A 17320-nucleotide genomic window follows, 5' to 3' on the forward strand; every position below is an offset into this window, starting at 1 on the left:
TTCTCTCCAGGAAAAGAAAGGGGAGTGTGTGTGGAAGTTGAGGTTAAAATGAGGATGCGGGGGTTCAGCTGTGGTCAACATTACATTCAGCCCTCTCCTCAAGCATTATTCTTCTGTTCTACCTACATGTATAATAAATAAAGCAAAATTACTCATGCATACAAATAAAGTTTTTGCATTGGACCAGTTGGTCCAGTTCTATATGCTAAGTTCCTTTCCTCCTTTGCCTCTGTTCGTTAATTATCCCTCTCCCCTAACCCAAACCTCCACCTATGCCCCTCTGCTCTTCCTCCCACTTCCGGCTCCTAGTCTCCTTTGACTTTCGACCGTCCTCATCCTCAGCATCCCCAGTCTGCACGCGATCGAAGAGCTCTGCGGGCCAGCCGGCCCCTGGAAAACGTGAGTCAAAGCTAGAGCTCCCGGGTGGGGCTGGGGGAGGTTCCGGAGGGTCCCCCGGGGTCGCGGAGGTAGACCTGCCTTCCCTTCTCGTGCGATTCGAGAGCAGCCTGGAGTTCTCCTGCAAGAGCGAGCTGGCAGGTTTTACTATTTCCCAATTGTTTACTCTCCAGGCTCGTGGGTCCACGCGCCTCCGGGCTGAGCTCCGCACGCCGAAACTTCATTTACAGGGAGGGCAAAAAAAGGCCCACGAGGTTGGGACTGAGGTTTGTGGGTGACCTCCAGGGCACTTCCTCCCTTTCCGTGCCCTTCCCCCACTCCTCCAGCCACCTTCGCGTCAACAAAACTGCCCCCCTGGGCTGGGAGAGGTCTCGCTCTTTCGCGCCCTCCCTGGCAAGGGGTTAATTTTCCGATCGCATGAGGGGGAGGAGATTTCCCTGTAGACGAGTAAAAAGCGTGATGGACAAACGTGCGGGCACTAAGACCGCAAGGCATTCATTTCCTCCTACGGTGGATGCGGACGCCGGGAGGAGGAGAACCCCAGAGCGAGGACCGGGGAGCCGTGGCACAGGCAATGCTCAACCCTGGATGTAGCTGTGAGAGGAGGCTGGGAGAGAGATCGACTGCCGGAGACTGAGAGGCCGGGGAAGACCTAGGGGGGTGGGTGGGGGAAGCAGACAGGAGAGCACTCGAAATCAAGCGCTTTACAGATTATTTTATTTTGTGTAGAGAACACGTAGGGACTCCGAAGATCAGCCCCAATGAACATGTCAGTGTTGACTTTACAAGAATATGAATTCGAAAAGCAGTTCAACGAGAATGAAGCGATCCAATGGATGCAGGAAAACTGGTAGGTGATGCTTTCGCGTGATACTGTTCCCGGGAGCCCTGTGCGTCTCCCTGGAGTGCATTCATGTCGGTATTTCCCTGTCTGGGCGTGAATGGAGCGGTGAATCGCGGGCAGCAGTCAGCCAAACGCGGAGTTCCTAGGTCTCGGAGACACTGGGGCTGCATGAGCGCGAGGTCGGTGGGTGCCCTGTGTGAACCGCGACCAAGCAGGCATCTTTATATAGATTATATAACATAGAACATATATGTGTGTCAGGAGTGATGTCTGCGCGACAGGGAAGGCAAGAGAGATGCCACAGTCCGGATTCCCCACCTGTGCTACCTCCTGGCTTTTATCTAGATTTGGGATTTTTTTTTTTTTTTTTTCTGCTTGGCCTCTTGCAACCGAACTGTGCAAAGCCATGGAGGGAGGACCCTATCGCTGGCTCTCTTTTAACCCTCTCCCGCCCGCCGCCCTCGGCTCTGGTCCTTGCTTTCTCCCCATCCCTGGTGTCCTTCCTTTCTCCTTGCAGCTCTTCTACTTCACTGCTCTCCTCTTGTCTGCCGCTCCCCAGCCGGATGCCTCCTTTCTAGGACCCCTTTCCCCACGCGGATCCCTTTCCGGTTTCATAAAGAGACTGGGGGTGGAGGGGCGGAGAGGAGGGGACAATGAAAACTGTAATAAAAATGAATGAACCCGAACGAGTGGAGCCACGCCATTATTAAGTTTCTGTTTTACGGAAACGCCTTTTGGACACACTCACTTCTAATTCAGTGCCAAGCTGCTGTTGGGAGTTCAGGCACACAGAAACCCCTCGGTCTGAAGAGTCCTTGGGAGATCTTACACAGAAAAACTTCACCTCGGGAAAACATCATTCCTGTTTACTGTGTTTCCTCCCCTAGTCCTTTTGAAAATCCCTGTGTGGGAGGCGATCCTGTGTCACCTTGCAATATTTAACAGGGGAGGTTGTACTCAGCTTGCTTCTTCCTCTTAGACTGAGCTGTGGCAGACGTTTCCCTCCTTCCCTTAATCCCGGGTCTGGCTTTCTGTAAAGTGCAAGCAAAACGTTCCCCGTAGTTGGGCAGTGGCCGGCCGCCTCCTGGGGCTTGATAGCGGAGGGTCCTACCCTAGGGGACCCGGGGCGCTGGGAGATTCCGCCGCCGCGTGCGGAATCTGCCTTCCCTCCCTCCCTCGGCTCATCAATGGGAAACTGGAGACGCTGGCGCGCTCCGGGCAGGGGCGGGCTGGTGCAGTAGGAGGGGGTGCCTCGGGGCCACTGCCTCGGGTAAGGGGTTCTACTTATTCTCTCTCAGCCCCCCGGAGTCGCAAATCGGAGTCTGAAGGCACGGCTGCTACGCTCCTCTCACCTCCGGGCAGGCGTGCACACGCCTTAGTTTTCAGCCCGTCGGCCACGGGCCCACTGGCCATTTGCGGCCGCATCCGGGCGGAGCCTTCCCCCTGCCCGCGCGCGCCAGCAGGGCTGGGCCTGCCCGGGGGCGGACGCCGCGTGTTCTCTCGGGCTGCAGCGGGCTGCGGCGTGGCTGGTGGGCGCCGTGGGCCGAAGGCCCCAGGGCTGCGTCCGGTCACACTGTATTTTACTAGGGGAGCGCGAGCTGCTAAGAAGGACGGGAAATGCAGCAGGCACGGGGTGAAGGGGGCTAGGTGCCTTCTCAGGCCACCAAGGCAGAGATCCCCGGGGCTGGGTCCGAAGGAGGTTGTATACCGCGACTCCGGCTGTCGTTGGAGATGAGATGTGAGGAGACCGGGGCATTTTGGGGAAGCCGAGCCCCCTCGTGCCCCGCCACCTGGGTGCTTCCCTAGTTGCACTTCCTCCTCCCGCTTAGAGGGTGGCGCTGAAGGCAGGGAGGGGGCGGTGACCCAAGCCGGCGGACGGCGGGAGAGAGCTCCTGGCCGGCTTAGGGCTCAGGTCTTCTCTGCAGCCGTTTTTCGTATCTTTTCTTGCTGCACTACTTGTGCCTATCTTTCTCCTCCAGTAGCCCCGTGTGCTCTACATTTTTTAATGTTTGCTGTGCCCATGACTGGGTGCCTCCTGGTTGGATCTGCCTTTCTGGAGTCGGCTTCCCCTTGCCCTGCCGGCTGATTCCATTCACTGTTGGCCCTTCCTTACACCACCGCGGTCGATAGTGCCTCTTATTTGTCTGTTGCTTTTTCCTCTAAGGCCACTTCCTATGCCTGTCCCAGGACCATTTCCCGCCTCTTCTCTGCGTTCGCTGAATTAGTACTCACAGGACTGAAAATAGCAAAAATGGCACCAATCTGTTTGCCTGTTAAGCCCTTACCACTGTTTCCTCCTGGCTCTTTATCTGTCTTCTGGCAATATCTTTTCCTGGTACTTATAAATTTATATATGTGCCCTCTACCAGACCATCAGATCTTTAGAGTACAATCTTTATTCCATTTTTGATGTTTCAAAGCACCTGATAGATGCCTGGGAAATGCTTATCCAGTGATTTAAATCAAAATATATCCAAGATTTAACATGCTTGTCCTTCCCTTGCATTTTCAATCCATGTTATAATCAGTTTGTGATTTTTCCCTTCCTGCTGCCTTGTTTGTTAATTTTATGTTCGTGAATTGCATATTACAGTCCAAGAGCCCTGCTGGCAGCTACACCTTTCTTGTAACTCTTCTTGACACTAATTGTCCTGCTTTCTCCTTTTACCCCAGTGCATTTCTCCCAGTAGCCTGGTGGTCTAATTTTAGAACTGTCTTTACCCTCAAAACAGCCGAAAAATCTTCAGATAGGTGTATAAGAAAAAAATTAAGATTTTTAAAAAAGAATTTCCTTTGTTAACAGAAGGGCATAGACCTTTTTGGGGAGGGGAAATTTTAGGAAACCACAGTCTTAACTTTCTCAGACCCATTCTCTTAAAATGGTTTAAAATAACTTCTGGAAGAAAGACACCATGAAGAGAAGCTTCTACCCTGTCTTTTTTTTTTTTAAATATTTTGTTTTTTAGTTATAGTTGGACACAATACCTTTATTTTATTTTATGTGGTGTTGAGGATCTAACCCAGAACCCCCCCCCCCATGTGCTAGGTGAGCTCTCTACCCCTCAGCCACAACTTTAGCCCGCCTACCTTGTCTTTTGAGAATTTATTTGTAATTGTCATTAAAAATCTGAGACATAGCCTCAAACAAAACTTACTTACTAATTTAGGGAATTAGAATGTTTCTGTCATAAATGAGCTCAACAGGCTTTTGAACAATTGTGAGAAGGGCCAGGAATGGTGCTTTGCCTGTATTTTGGCTGTGCTAACCAGCATCATTCAAGAGGATCTAGAGTAAGAATTTGTTAAACACTCTATAATTCTGACCTGCTAACTTAGCAAACATTCAGGGAATGGGGCCCTATTTTTGAAGTGGTGTTTTTATATATTTTAAAGGGTTGGACTGACACAAGTCTATCAAGTTTATTGCTTTAATGTTTAAACTGATATTCATTGGCCTAGACATGAAGTAAATACTGTAGTTTTTAAACATTTTTTTTTTTATCAGGGGCTGGTGTTGTAGCTCAGTGGCTGAGTGCTGGCCTCACATGTGTGAGGCACTGGGTTTGATCTGCAGCACTACATACAAAAAAAATTAATTTTTGTATTAAATAGTTTCATATATAATAAATTAGCAAAAAAAATGGGAAGTAATAAGTATATCCCTGAAGAATCATCCTGAGGCACATCCTAAAACTACATGTCCAGTTAAAAATATCTTGAGTAATATTATCTGGGTGAGAGTTTCTTACATGAGGTAGAGGAAATTGCCTGCTTTTAGCTCCAAGTAGTGTTTTTGAGTTCCAATTTTACACTGAAAAGCCCTTGTGATTTTACAGCATTGAAAATAGAGACACGTTGTTCTTTTATGAGATGTCTGGCCTTTACCTGTTATTCTCACTAATAGCTGACTTGATTCGTAAGTGCTGCTAGCAAGGGAAAAGATTGGTAAGGCAACATAAAATTCATTGAGTGAGAGGGAAAGCCAGGCTCTGCTTCCTCCTCTTTCAGCAGCCTGCCAGGTTTGTGCTAACAACAGTGGATGCTAGTTGCTCCGGTTGTAATTGTCTAGCCAATGATGATTATCTTCTGATGTCGGCTGACACAGTGTTCTCCAATAAGAAAGCAGGAGGCCTGTGCTGACTGCTGTAACATTATGTATGTGAGGTGACGTCATCAGAGGGCTTGCCTAGAACCTCCTGAAACCCTCCCCCCTCTCCTGGCATCCTTCACACATCCAGCCTTTCAGTGCTTTGTACTTTTTCTGACTTTCTGCTCTCTTTCTGACTGTGGTGATGGTTATAAGGAGTTTATTGTTTTTATATTCGTATTCTATATTATAAAGTTAGGAGATAGACATTTCTAGATTTAAATTTTGTCCTTGCAGAGGAAAACTTTTTATTCACAAATTTGATTTTTACCAAAGGAAAAAATGGTAAGAATTTAAAAGGAGTTACTCATCTATATATTCTTTCTTACATATGAGGTTTGGAAAGTAACAGAATGTACAATTTCAGGATTCAAGAACTAGAAAGAGCATTATAATGTTATATTAGTATTTTATTCAAAAGATAGCAATATAAGGCTGATGAGACTTTTCAAATGAAGGCATAGTACTAGGTCATTACTTTTCCTGTAATGAGAATTGCTTTGAATTGCTCCCTTAAATTCACCTGTGATGTGCTGCGTGCATCTTCCAGAAAGATTGCTGGAAATTAGTGCAGCCTATGGCCACGGAACAGAATAGGCCAGAGTTTCATTTAGTCATTATTAGCATTACAGCAAATATGGCTTGGGTCAGCTGTCTAGGAAAATACTGTGTCCATGTTATACTCGTTATATTGTTGCCACCTACTTTGGAGACTCACAGTTCTTAATATTTTTAAGATTAAAAAGTCTTAAGTGTGAGGAATTCAGTGTGTCATCCAGTAAATTTTAGAAATCACTGGGATATAGGTGTCATATGTGTTAAGTTAAGAGCAAAAAGCCAGAAAATGTATAGGAAAGGAAAATGTGATCTATGTTGTAATCCTTGAAAAATAATAAAAAAGTTGTATGGGAACTTTGATTTGAGCTTTCATGTATCTTTCAAGAAATGATGTATAGCTGGGCCCAGTGGCTCAGAAGGCTGAGGTAGCAGGTTCGCAGGTTTGAAGCCAGCCCTAGCAACTTAGGGAGGCCCTGAACAATTTAGCAAGAACTTGTCTCAAAAAAAAAAAAAAAATGAGTGGGGATATGGCTCAGTGGTTAAGAAAAAGAAAAAAAAAGGAAGTAAAGAAATGATCTATATTCTTGTGATCCTTGGTTCTGATTCCCAAGGATAGGAGCCACCTTAACTTAGATTGTTTTGTAACTATATTATCCATTTCTATGTGTTTGCATTTGTTACTATATAGTGAAAAAAATCTTTACTTAGGACATCTTGTTAGATTAGCAATTTTGTGGTATCCTGAAGATTGCTTCTTATATTTATTTTGATGCTTCCAAAACTGTTACGGTACATTAGGGATCCAATTCTAAAGTTGACCACTCTGTATCCAAGAGTTGCTTTGCATTATTCCTTGAAAAGGAGAGTCTTTCAGCTCAGGTAGTGGAAAAGCTATGAACAAGATGGAGACTTGGAAATACTTAGGAAGGCATAGAATAGCTATCTGATTAGTTAATAGCCAAGAAAGTAAAACTAATAGTATGGCACTATTATGACGATTCAAGAATTCATCTTCTCATCAGTGATCTGGAATATTTTAGGTCCAGATAATTAATTTTCTGAAATTAATTATCCAAAAATTGCCTTGATGATTTGCTTAATTTTTCTTATATAGGGACAGGTGAGCTGTTCTGCCCTTTATTAACAGGAACCAGACATCAGTCCACAAGATTTGCCTCAGCTCTCTCTTTCTTGTTCCCTACTTCAAATCTACCTGCTTCCATTTGCTTTCCATTTATCTTTGTTAGGTGAGTTCAGGCATTTACTTAGAAGTTACCTATACCACATACATCATTCCTGTTGATAACCCTGGGAAATCTGAATGAAAACGTAGATTGGCTTTATTGTAATGTTAAGGCACATAACTTAATTTCTTTTCTATATTCTTGTATACCAGCAGGTACTTATGTGTAACGTTGAAGTAGGTATTCAGAAGATTTTTTGTGAATGGGGGTTTACTGGTGATTGAATCTAGGGGTGCTTAGCCACTGAGCTACATTCCCAGCCCTTTTTCAATTTAATTTTATTTTATTTAGAGATAGGGTCTTGCTAAGTTAATTAGGGTCTTGCTTCCTATTTATGTGTATGTGTGTTCATCATCTAGGTGAGTGTCTGGGCTCTTCTTCCTTGAAGCCTCCTGTCTCAGCTTCCCAAGCTGCTGGGATTACAGGTGTGTGCCACCTCATCAGAGGACTTTTTTTAAAAATAGCATCTCCAATGATTTATTTTATAGGTAGATTACCCCTTTTTAAAAAAGCTTTGCCTGCTAGTAAAAACAAAAAAAGATATTGTAATTTTAAGTTTGTTGTACAAGAGTCATCCCCCAAACATAGGACAATATAAGTCTTATCTGAGTTCACACCTATGTATGTATTTGTTACGGTTCAATTCTTTTTAATTTTTTTTTTGGGGGTAGGGTGGGTATTGAGTCCAGGGTATTGTATCATTGTATCACTGAGCTATATCCCTACACCTTTTTATTTTTTAATTTTGAAATAGGGTCTTGCTGTGTTATTGAGGCTGTCTTTGAACTTGCAATCCTCCTGCTTCAATCTCCTGAGTTGCTAGGACTGTGTGTGCCACCATGCCTGACTGTCCTGATTCATTTCTTCTTGATCATTCATGATTTTTAGTTTTATGTTTCTTTATTCCTAGTATATTGGAATAGCAGGGTCTTTTAGAAAACCTTTTATTCATTTTGAACTTTTTGAAATTTAACTTTAAGCCTGTACTTTGTACAAAAAAGTATACAATTAAAAAAGGCTTATGTTTATCTCTGCTGAGATAAATTAGGTAAAATGCTGCAGTTGGAACACTACAGAGATCAGCATGGTCCCTGCCCAAGGATGAAACAGATTTCTAAAGCATTCCTTATTTTTAAAAGAATGCTGAGAAAAACTAGTTATGTGGCTTGGAGGCAATTTTACTGGATAGATAATCATTCATGATTTTCTAGTACAAAAGTATAATTCTGTTACCTTCAGGGTTTCATATATTAATTTTTTTTTCTAAAACTTGTTGAAAATTTTCTAATTGTAATATCGTAGGGACAATATTGATACAATTGTTATGAGGTTTGTGATAATTTATTTTAAGTAAAACAGTTCCATTTTCTAAAAGATACACTTCAGATGTTTTAGCTTAATCCTTAATTTTATTAATACCTATCCTTGCAGCTAGTTTTTAAAAAATGATCTTTTGAATTTTGAAGCTGAGTTTCTGAATTGGCTACTTGTTAGTTCTTATGCAGAGTATAGAGGATCATTCTTTGAGGTTGACTGAAAAGATCAATGAAATGCACGTTTACCATTTTTCTCTTTTAGGAGAGCCCAGACATTCACCTAGATGATGAACACTTACACGTAGATGTGCATAGCATATGTTAAAAGTGGCTTGAAAATAATGAAAGTAGTGCCTATGAAAGATCATGTCTTCTCCATTTCTTGCTTCCATAAAAACATCTTTCTGAGCTGAACATACTTTTCTAAAATTTGTTGCAAAACACTTTCTACTGCTGTGTCATTTAAAAAAAAAAGCCCTAGTTAAATGATTGACTTTAATAAGTTTCAAGCTACAAAGTTCAAATATTTAGCACTTTAGGCTTATATCAATTATTGTTGAATTAAAAGAACTTCCATATGATTAATAATTGCTGAAACCCTCAAGTTTTCCTGTCTTTGGACTCAATTGCTTAGCTCCTTCCACAAGCTGCTAGGCCTGCCCTAACTGGGGTCATTGACTTTTATAGGTGAAGTGAGTTCAGTGAAATTGAATGCTTCAAAGCTAAGAATTTCATGATAACTGTTTTTTGAGGTTCAATGAAAATAAATAAATAAATAAGTCTGATGAAAGATTTGTTCTGAAACTTTAAGTATCTGAGACTTCTGTCAAAGTCTATGAGTGCCCTTAGCATTTAAGGTCTGGACTAGCAGTGTTTATCGTTATAAGAAGGTAAAAGGTATTTTACAAGAAAAATGTGCCCTAAATATTATCTTCTGCAGTTTCCTTTCAACTTTATGACTTTTTTAGTATAGACTTTAAAGATCTTTGAATATAGGGTACATTTTCTTCATCCTGGAGCAGTGATTGCAAGCATGTTTTTAAAAGGTTTTTGGTTTTTTAAGTCCCCACAGCCACCCTTCTATGTATTATCTTTTAACATCTGTCTGGCTCTGTCAGGGAGGGATAGGCCTGTCTGGACAGGAAAAGGACAAATGGGCTCCCAGCCTAAAGCTTGGATGGGGGCAGGAATCACCCAGGCCCCAATCATTCCCTCATTTGAATGCTAATAAATACTCAATCAGTCAAACAGTGCACTTGGAAAACTTGGCCGCCTTCAAGCATTCCTGTGGTTTTAATCCAGAGAACCACATCTTGAATCATAATTGTCACTAAGTGGATCCTGAACACTTTAGGCCAGAATAACTACAGAAAAGCGTGTATTAGCTTTAGTGGGTATCACAAACAGTAAACTGTGTAAATACTTTAATCATGAAGAATTACTACTTTCTGAATGTCACTTGTTTAGTATCTGTCAACACTTTTATAATCACAGAAAGTCATGACACCTTTAATGATGTTCCTACCATAAAACATTCTCAGTTTGATTGAAAACAAACTATGGCGCACAGATTTGGAATATTTCTTAACAAAGCTTCAGCCTGCAGAATGCTGTGTGCCTGCTTCTCTGTGATATTCACCTCACATTCTCAGCATGGTTCTAGACTCAGGGAGTTTGTGTATCCATCTGGCACTGCCAGTAGCCAGGCTTACCTCAGGTCAGGCTTTAGTAGTTGCTGGTAACAGCCACCCCCTGTTGACAGAAAAATATGTGTAGGCTGGGAATCTCCCTCTTCTTGCAGGTCAGCTCCTACAATGTGAAGACTGAAAGAAGACTTTTTTTTTCCTAATGGTCCTGGCGAAGAATCTCATGCCTTGTGTAGGCCAGGCAAATGCTGAGCCACCAAGCTACATGCCAGCTCTCTATTTCCTGAGTCTAAAGTAAAAAAAAATCATTACTATAGGACAAAGAAATGAGGACATTAAAAAATATAAAGTTGTTAGAAAGCAAACTCTTTTAATTCTTACCCAGAGGCAAGCATTGCTAGTTTGCCATGTCTCTTTCTCAGGGTTTTCGTGTATTTAGATTATTTGCTACATAACAACATATGTTCTGGAGACCGCTGTGGGCACTTGACATTACATACTATCTCATCAGACTTTTCTATGTTGCTTTTTTCCTCTTTTCACAGTAAATAATTTTTTTGTGTGTCATGAAAACCATAATCCTCAGTGGCTACTTAATGTTTTATTTTTGGGGTTGACCCACTCTCAATGCTGAGCACATTGAAGTGCTAATAATTTTTTTTATTCGGAATAATCCCCTGAAGTTCTCTCTCTCTCTCTCTCTCTCTCTCTCTCTCTCTCTCTCTCTCTCTCTCTCTCTCTCTCTCTTTTGGTGTATGTGTGCCTTTCTCTTTTTAAGTAACCCGTAGGTCAATACCCTCAGAAGAGAAAGGACATCCTCTGTTGGCTTCAGCCTACACAATATGATTACAGGGAGATTATTGCTGTCCTATATTTGAACTAATGTTTTATTGCTTTAACTTTTCAGGTTTTTACAGGTGTGGCGATGGGTATTCCCTGTGGGATGGTAGTGAAGTGGTTAAGCCCATGGACTTTGGAGCCAGTGTGGCTGGCTCACATCCTTGTTGTGCCATGTAGGAGCTGAGTGATCTTTGGCAGTCTCATTAGACTCTCTTCTTTTGGTCTCCTCTCTAACTTGGAGCTGATTACAGTACTGCTGTTAGGGATGATGAAGATAATGATAAAGAAGTCAACCAGTCTACCTGAGCTGGTTGTGAGGCTTAAGTAAAATATTGTGCATTGGAGTTTTAGAAACCTTTAGAACAGTGCCCTGCACATTTTTTTATTTCACCATTATTCTCATCTGAACCAGACATTATGGGATCAAGACAAAACTGGGAGATTAGATGGAATCATAAGTAAATTCCTGAGGTGACCCAAAATGGCCATATATCAATCTGCAAATAACATGAAAAAGAGTCTCTCATGTAGGAGCCACCATGAAAGTGGGCCCCAAGGGGAACAGAGAAGTATGACACCAACTCTGCCTTCAAGAAATTTTCAAAATCCTTTAAAGTTCTACAAGAGAAAACTTTGTTCATATAAATGTGGTTTAGGGCTGGGGTTATGACTCAGAGGTAGAGCGCTCGCTTATCACATGTGAGGCACCGGGTTCGATCCTTAGCACCACATAAAAGTCATTGTGCTCTTCTACAACTAAAGGAAAATATATTTAAAAAGTGTTGGACTGGGGATATAGCTCAGTTGGTAGAGTGCTTGCCTCGCATTCACAAGGCCCTGGGTTCGATCCCCAGCACCACCAAAAAAAAAAAAAAAATGTGGTTTACTAAAAAGTGTGGGGCCAGTTTTATTAAACACATTTTGAAACTCTTTCAGAAGCTGTGCTTTGTCTCAAAGCCACATGACAGTGTGAACTGTAGGCAGCCCTAGTGATAGACACTGATTACAAATTTATTTTCTATAAAACACCCAAGATTGTCTCAAGTAATCATTTTCGAGTAAAAGTATACAGTGTTTGTATGCGTTACACATTGAAAATAAAAATCACTCTGTCAATTAATGAAACGATAGTAGCTAAAAATGTAGGGATTATGAGTTTGCAATGCTATGCTTCAAGCGAGTCCTTGGTTATTGTTTAATAATTCTTTTGTTTCAGTGACAAAGGCCTGGCTGTTGTGTTTCTTTGGAAAGTAAAATAGGAGACCATCATACCTTGGTTGGAATGGGGAGGAGGAAGCTTCTTCCATCTGTATTCATTTCCCTGCTGGCTACTGGTTCACTCCTGGAGTAGGCATTGCGTGGACAGCTTGCTCTATTTGTTTTCTTACTATTAGTCTTTTATTGTTTGTTTGTTTCCCTGTGATACCAGGGATGGAACCCAGGGATGGTTAGCCATTGCCACATTCCCAGTCCTTTTAATATTTCATTTTGAGACAGGGTCTTGCTAAGTTGCTCAGGGCCTTCCTTGCTAAGTTGCTAAAGCTGGCTTTGAAATTGCGATCTTCCTATTTCAGCCTGCTGAGCTGATGGGATTGCAGATGTGTACCACCATGCCCGGCCACTTCTGGAGTTTTATAACTAGTCTCCAGGCCAGTAATGCAGAAATTCATAAGTGGACTGACCCACTGGGCCCCTGTCAACTGCAGTGATTCCTGTTTCAGATGTACTATTGCACATACTTAGGATTTGTGGTTTCAACACCCAGTGAAGCAATGCTCTAATTTTGACTTGGGTCATCCAGGTTCAGAGAACTTCATTGAGAATCCGCTTTCAGCCCATTCCACTTGAGGTGCCTCTGATTGCTTGAAGGTTCTTTTTCCCACTGACCTGAAGATTCTTTTCCTTATTGACTAGCAGGTTACCGGTCCTCCATGAGCCCTAGTTTTGATCAGGGCTGATAGTTCTGACACTAACTGTATTTTCTTCCCCCACTTTCCCGTATATGAAGATGAAAATGTGGTGAAGAAAATGCAGTTAGTGTTCCCACTAACTTTCAGAAATAAGTTTTTGAACCTCTACTTTGGAAGTGCTGATAATGCTTCTGATTGTAACGCTTTGGTACCTGGTTCTTCTCTAGTTCCTTGTAATTATTGAAATTCTTTTTCTGCTGATAAGAGGGAAATGCAGGGCAATAAAAGTTTGAGGAAAATGCCTTGTCTTTGTGATCCTTAACAGGCATTTGGGCCAGACTCTCTGCAGTTTGTTTCCCCAGAATATGCATGCACAGGTAGCATCCCAGAGATTCCCATTTAGCAGGTCTGTGGAGGGGTGCAGACGGGTGGAGAAGCACTGCTCTGCTCTGGTTCTGCCCCACATTGTTTGGGGCTGTCTTCTCAAAACCACTGATCTCCTCGTCCTCAGTTGCTCTGCTCTCTATTATGTCATTACACAGATAGAGACGTAATTCAGTACCCAAGCTCCCCCCTCTCTCTTCTCTGATCCACAACCCAGTTGCCTGTGCTGTTTCTCAGTTACATTTCCACCTGTTCATTTCATCAGCCATAGCTGCCTTCTGGCCCCCATGGTTGCCATGTGCCCCCTCTGTCACTGCCCTGACTCCCCCTCCTCTTCTGTAGTCTTCCTGCATTGTCTAAGTCACAGATCTCATCCTGCCGCTCTAGTAGCGGAAAAACCTTCAATGGTTTCCCACTGTCTATTGACAAATCCAAGTTATTTTAAAAGGTTTGAAAGGGCATTCAATATCTGGCTCCAGATTACCTTTCTCGTGTTACCTGTCGAAGCAGCCCTTATCCTACACCTGCTTATTCAGATTTGAATTCTAAAGTCTTTTTCTTCCCACCCACTTGAAATTCTTCCTTGTGGTTTGCAGCACTCGGTTCATAAACAGATTACTATTTTCTCTTCTGGTGTTGAAATCAGTACCTATCACAGAACTTAGCATGGAGTTGCAGTCAGTGTGTGTTGAGTAGATGAACACAGGGGTGTCTGGCTCTTCATTCACTTTCAAACGTGTCTGATTGTGTTATCCCCATCCATATTTTTATTTTCTTAAGTGAATCATGGGAGAATGTCCAGTGCTTTAAAAATACTTATTTTATTCTCTTAAATTTACTTTTAAGAGGAAATGGTATCAGTTTTGTATGACTGATTCTTAGTGAACTCTTGCTAATATTGGAATCTAATAGGACTTTTTTACTTACTCAAGTCATCTCCTCCAATCAGAAAAAAAGTGACATAAAAAAAAGATTCCTTTGATGTGGGATAAGGAAGGGTGGCATTGCATGCATAAGAAAAAAGAAACTGGAAGAAAATAATGCCAAAATGGCAAAAAATAGTTGTGCAAAGGTGGCATTCTGTAATCTATTTATGTTACATTCTGGGACTGTGTGAGTTGGGTGATGATGGGTGTTGTCCTATTTTCGTTAGCTGTTATGTGCTTATGATTCTTATAATGATGTTCATTATAAGAAGATGTTTCATTTTACAATTATCTAGTGTCGGGTAACAAAATGTATTGTAAAAACAAATGCATTTTTGAATTACCATTAAGATGAGCAATACAGTTAAATGTAAAGGCAGTCTTTGAGGACACTGAACTATACATTTTTACTCCAAATAAATACACTTTCTTAGATTAAGATAGAAATGAGCCATACTGTTGATGTTACGTTAAACTTCTTTCTACAAATAATACATTATACTGTGTGATTTTTTTTTTTTTTAATTTTAAGTAGGAAGGGGTCACATTCTTTAAGGGAGACTGATAAAAGACATTAACATTGCTATTTTTATGTATGGGCTCAGGAATGTGTCTAATGGGGCAAAGGTTCTCTAGGGACAATAGTCATCTAATCTAATAGAGATAAAAGATTAAACATAAACCTGTCCCTGGAGAGACCAAATGAATCAGATAATTGGCTCAGGGACCTGATGGCACCTGGAAACAGGCTGCGCACATACCTGGAATATATCATCATCAGATCTATCTAGCACTGCAGAATGCCTAGGTGACTGTGTCTGATTTAGGGTCTTGTAGCATTCTGAAACGAAGGATGTAAGGAGGAGACAGTGTGCCCTGTCCAGAGGCTCTGGATTGAGAGAGTCTGGTGTGTCTGGTCCTGTCAGAAGTCCCAAGAGTCTAGATGGGAGCAATGAATGGCAGGGCTTTTCCCAGGACTGCTTTGAGGAGCAGATCTGATCAGCCTTGGGTCCTTGCTTTGGATTCTTCCAGACTTCTCTAAGAGAAATGAGAGAGGCGGAGGACTGCTGTATACAGAAAACAAGGTTATCGGTTTTTGTTTTTGTTTTTTTTTACATCTTATTACCCTGTAGTTGACCAAGTTAGCCAGACTCTAGGAAGTTAGATTAAATCTAGAATTTGCCCTTTCATACTAGTCCCTTCCTGTCGGCTGTCCTTGTCAGAAAGCAGGGTACAGGTAGGGGAAAGGGAGGTTAAAGCAGAAAGTTCAAAATCCTTTGAGATACAATTGTTCAAAAATCTCTAAATGATTCAATGATGATCTTTTTGTTCAGTCCTCTGTCTGAATTTAGACAAAATTCCATTGTTCAGTTATAGACATCTAAATGATTTCTGGAAGCAAGAAAACAAACTGTACTGGAGAATAATAAAATGCTATTTTACAAGTATAGAAAATAAGTGCTACAGAAAATTAGTCTTAGTGTAATTAATATTCTAATAAGTTCTATGCCAGTTGAATTAGTATAATTAATGTTTTAGGTATATTAGACTTGATGTTTCTTGGAGAGCACTAAAATACTATTTCCTCATAAGATAATTTTTCTTATAGTGAATTTAACCATTTAATGTACTAAATATTTATGACTTCCTTTTGTAGTATGAGTAGAAAATGCACATTTCACTTTTCGTAGGTAATTTTTTTGTAAGTGAAACATTTTCTTATAGAAATTTATTTAAAAAATTTTTAAAGTTAACTAACTCAAATAAAGCATAACATACATTGTTCCATAGTTTATGGCCACATGTCTATGTCTGACATGGAAATTACAGCTTACTAAACTTGAAGTGTTGTGACTAGAGCAATTACTGTAAATATGTAGACTCAATGCCCTTCTAATAGAAAGAAGAAATATTATATTTGACTTTTTAAAATATTAAGAATTTCCATATCCTAATATTTAAACAATTTTTATACTAAGATGAATACTATAGTATTTAAAAAATAACCGGATGAGACTTATTTTTTTTAAATCTGGCGAAGATTCATCCTAACCTTTAGTTTTGCTGTTATGGTAAGAAGAAATCAATGCATTAGCCTTAGATTTGGTGTTATTTCATATGGAGAATTCAGGCATGCCCCCAATTTAAAAAAAAAAAAATTTGAGTTTGTATCACATGGATGAAATAACATACCAATTATGGAAAACTATACCAATCAAACTAAAAGACTCACATCAGGTCCCGAGAAGTGACTTCTACTAACCATTGACCAAACCTCTAAAATTGAGACCCAAATAGACTTTTCCTCCTCTAAGTTGTTCTTGTCAGGTATTTTGGTCACAATGACAAAAAGGAAACACACCATGGATAAAGAATAAAAAATCTGCCACAGAGATTTGTGAGTTCATCATCTGAGTTAACATTCTGTAATTTTGTGGGGAATATTTCTTTCCCACAAGAAATTTGATGTCTGGACCCCCCCCACCACCCCAATTCCCCCCCACTAGTGCTAGAGGGACCAGGACAGAGATTCTAAAGCTAGGGAAATTTGTTTGTCCTACTAACTAATAAAACATGGGTGCAACTTGATGCCTCCTTCAGGATTAAACTTTACTCAGTGGAAAGAACATAGACTTTTTTATGCCTGTGGTTTATTATGTTTGAGCTTGCTGTGATAGATCTAAACTGTTTTCCTTAGGTAGTTACAATATAACAGCTCCATATGTCTTGATTAGCAATATCTAGGATATTTGGAATATTGTACTTTTCTAAAGTATCGTATAAATTTATGTTTTCATTGATTTTAGGTGAGACCATCAATAGTTTGCCAGTTGTGTTCAAAAGTTAGCTTAAATTGGTGGTGTTTTTGGGTTTTTCATTTGAAAAATGAAAAGTATTATTCCTATTTTCTTTTTGAGTTCAGCTGAGTTTAGTGATTTTAATATTTTTATCTGACTTTCTGAAAAAATATGCATATTGTTTTGATTTATTAGTTAAATTATGTGCATCTGTAGTATTGGAGTTATGGAGATATACATATAATCTTTTATTAAAAAAAGATTTAACGTAGAGGAGTTGTAGGGTTCATTTTGATAAAGCAAGATGTATA

At 40.9% G+C, this 17320-nt stretch overlaps 1 protein-coding gene, 1 long non-coding RNA gene and 1 other non-coding gene across 6 annotated transcripts in view; 2 read left to right on the top strand and 1 right to left on the bottom strand.

Moving 5' to 3' along the window:
• Positions 1-254: 254 nt before the first annotated feature.
• Elovl6 (ELOVL fatty acid elongase 6) overlaps positions 255-17320 on the top strand; it is a 122224-nt gene continuing 105158 nt past the window's right edge. The window contains exons 1-2 of one of the 4 annotated variants that reach the window (XM_013360686.4): positions 255-399; positions 1126-1246. In XM_013360686.4, the coding sequence (XP_013216140.1) occupies positions 1158-1246 (89 nt within the window). In that variant the 5' untranslated portion in view covers positions 255-399; positions 1126-1157. Of the gene's footprint in view, positions 400-702; positions 993-1026; positions 1247-17320 lie in introns of those variants that run through there. The other 3 variants (XM_040292995.2, XM_021729660.3, XM_078021808.1) reach the window with 3 other exon arrangements.
• LOC120892545 (uncharacterized) lies at positions 1092-3153 on the bottom strand. Its single transcript, XR_013426024.1, has 2 exons — positions 2593-3153; positions 1092-1432 (listed from the first exon to the last, which is right to left on the bottom strand). It is a non-coding gene; the product is annotated as an uncharacterized LOC120892545 (long non-coding RNA).
• On the top strand, positions 8216-8323 carry LOC120892646 (U6 spliceosomal RNA). The gene has a single exon (XR_005737432.1). It is a non-coding gene; the product is annotated as a U6 spliceosomal RNA (small nuclear RNA).

The sequence above is a fragment of the Ictidomys tridecemlineatus genome, chromosome 9 (assembly GCF_052094955.1).
Source record: "Ictidomys tridecemlineatus isolate mIctTri1 chromosome 9, mIctTri1.hap1, whole genome shotgun sequence".
NCBI classification, from domain to species: domain Eukaryota; kingdom Metazoa; phylum Chordata; class Mammalia; order Rodentia; family Sciuridae; genus Ictidomys; species Ictidomys tridecemlineatus.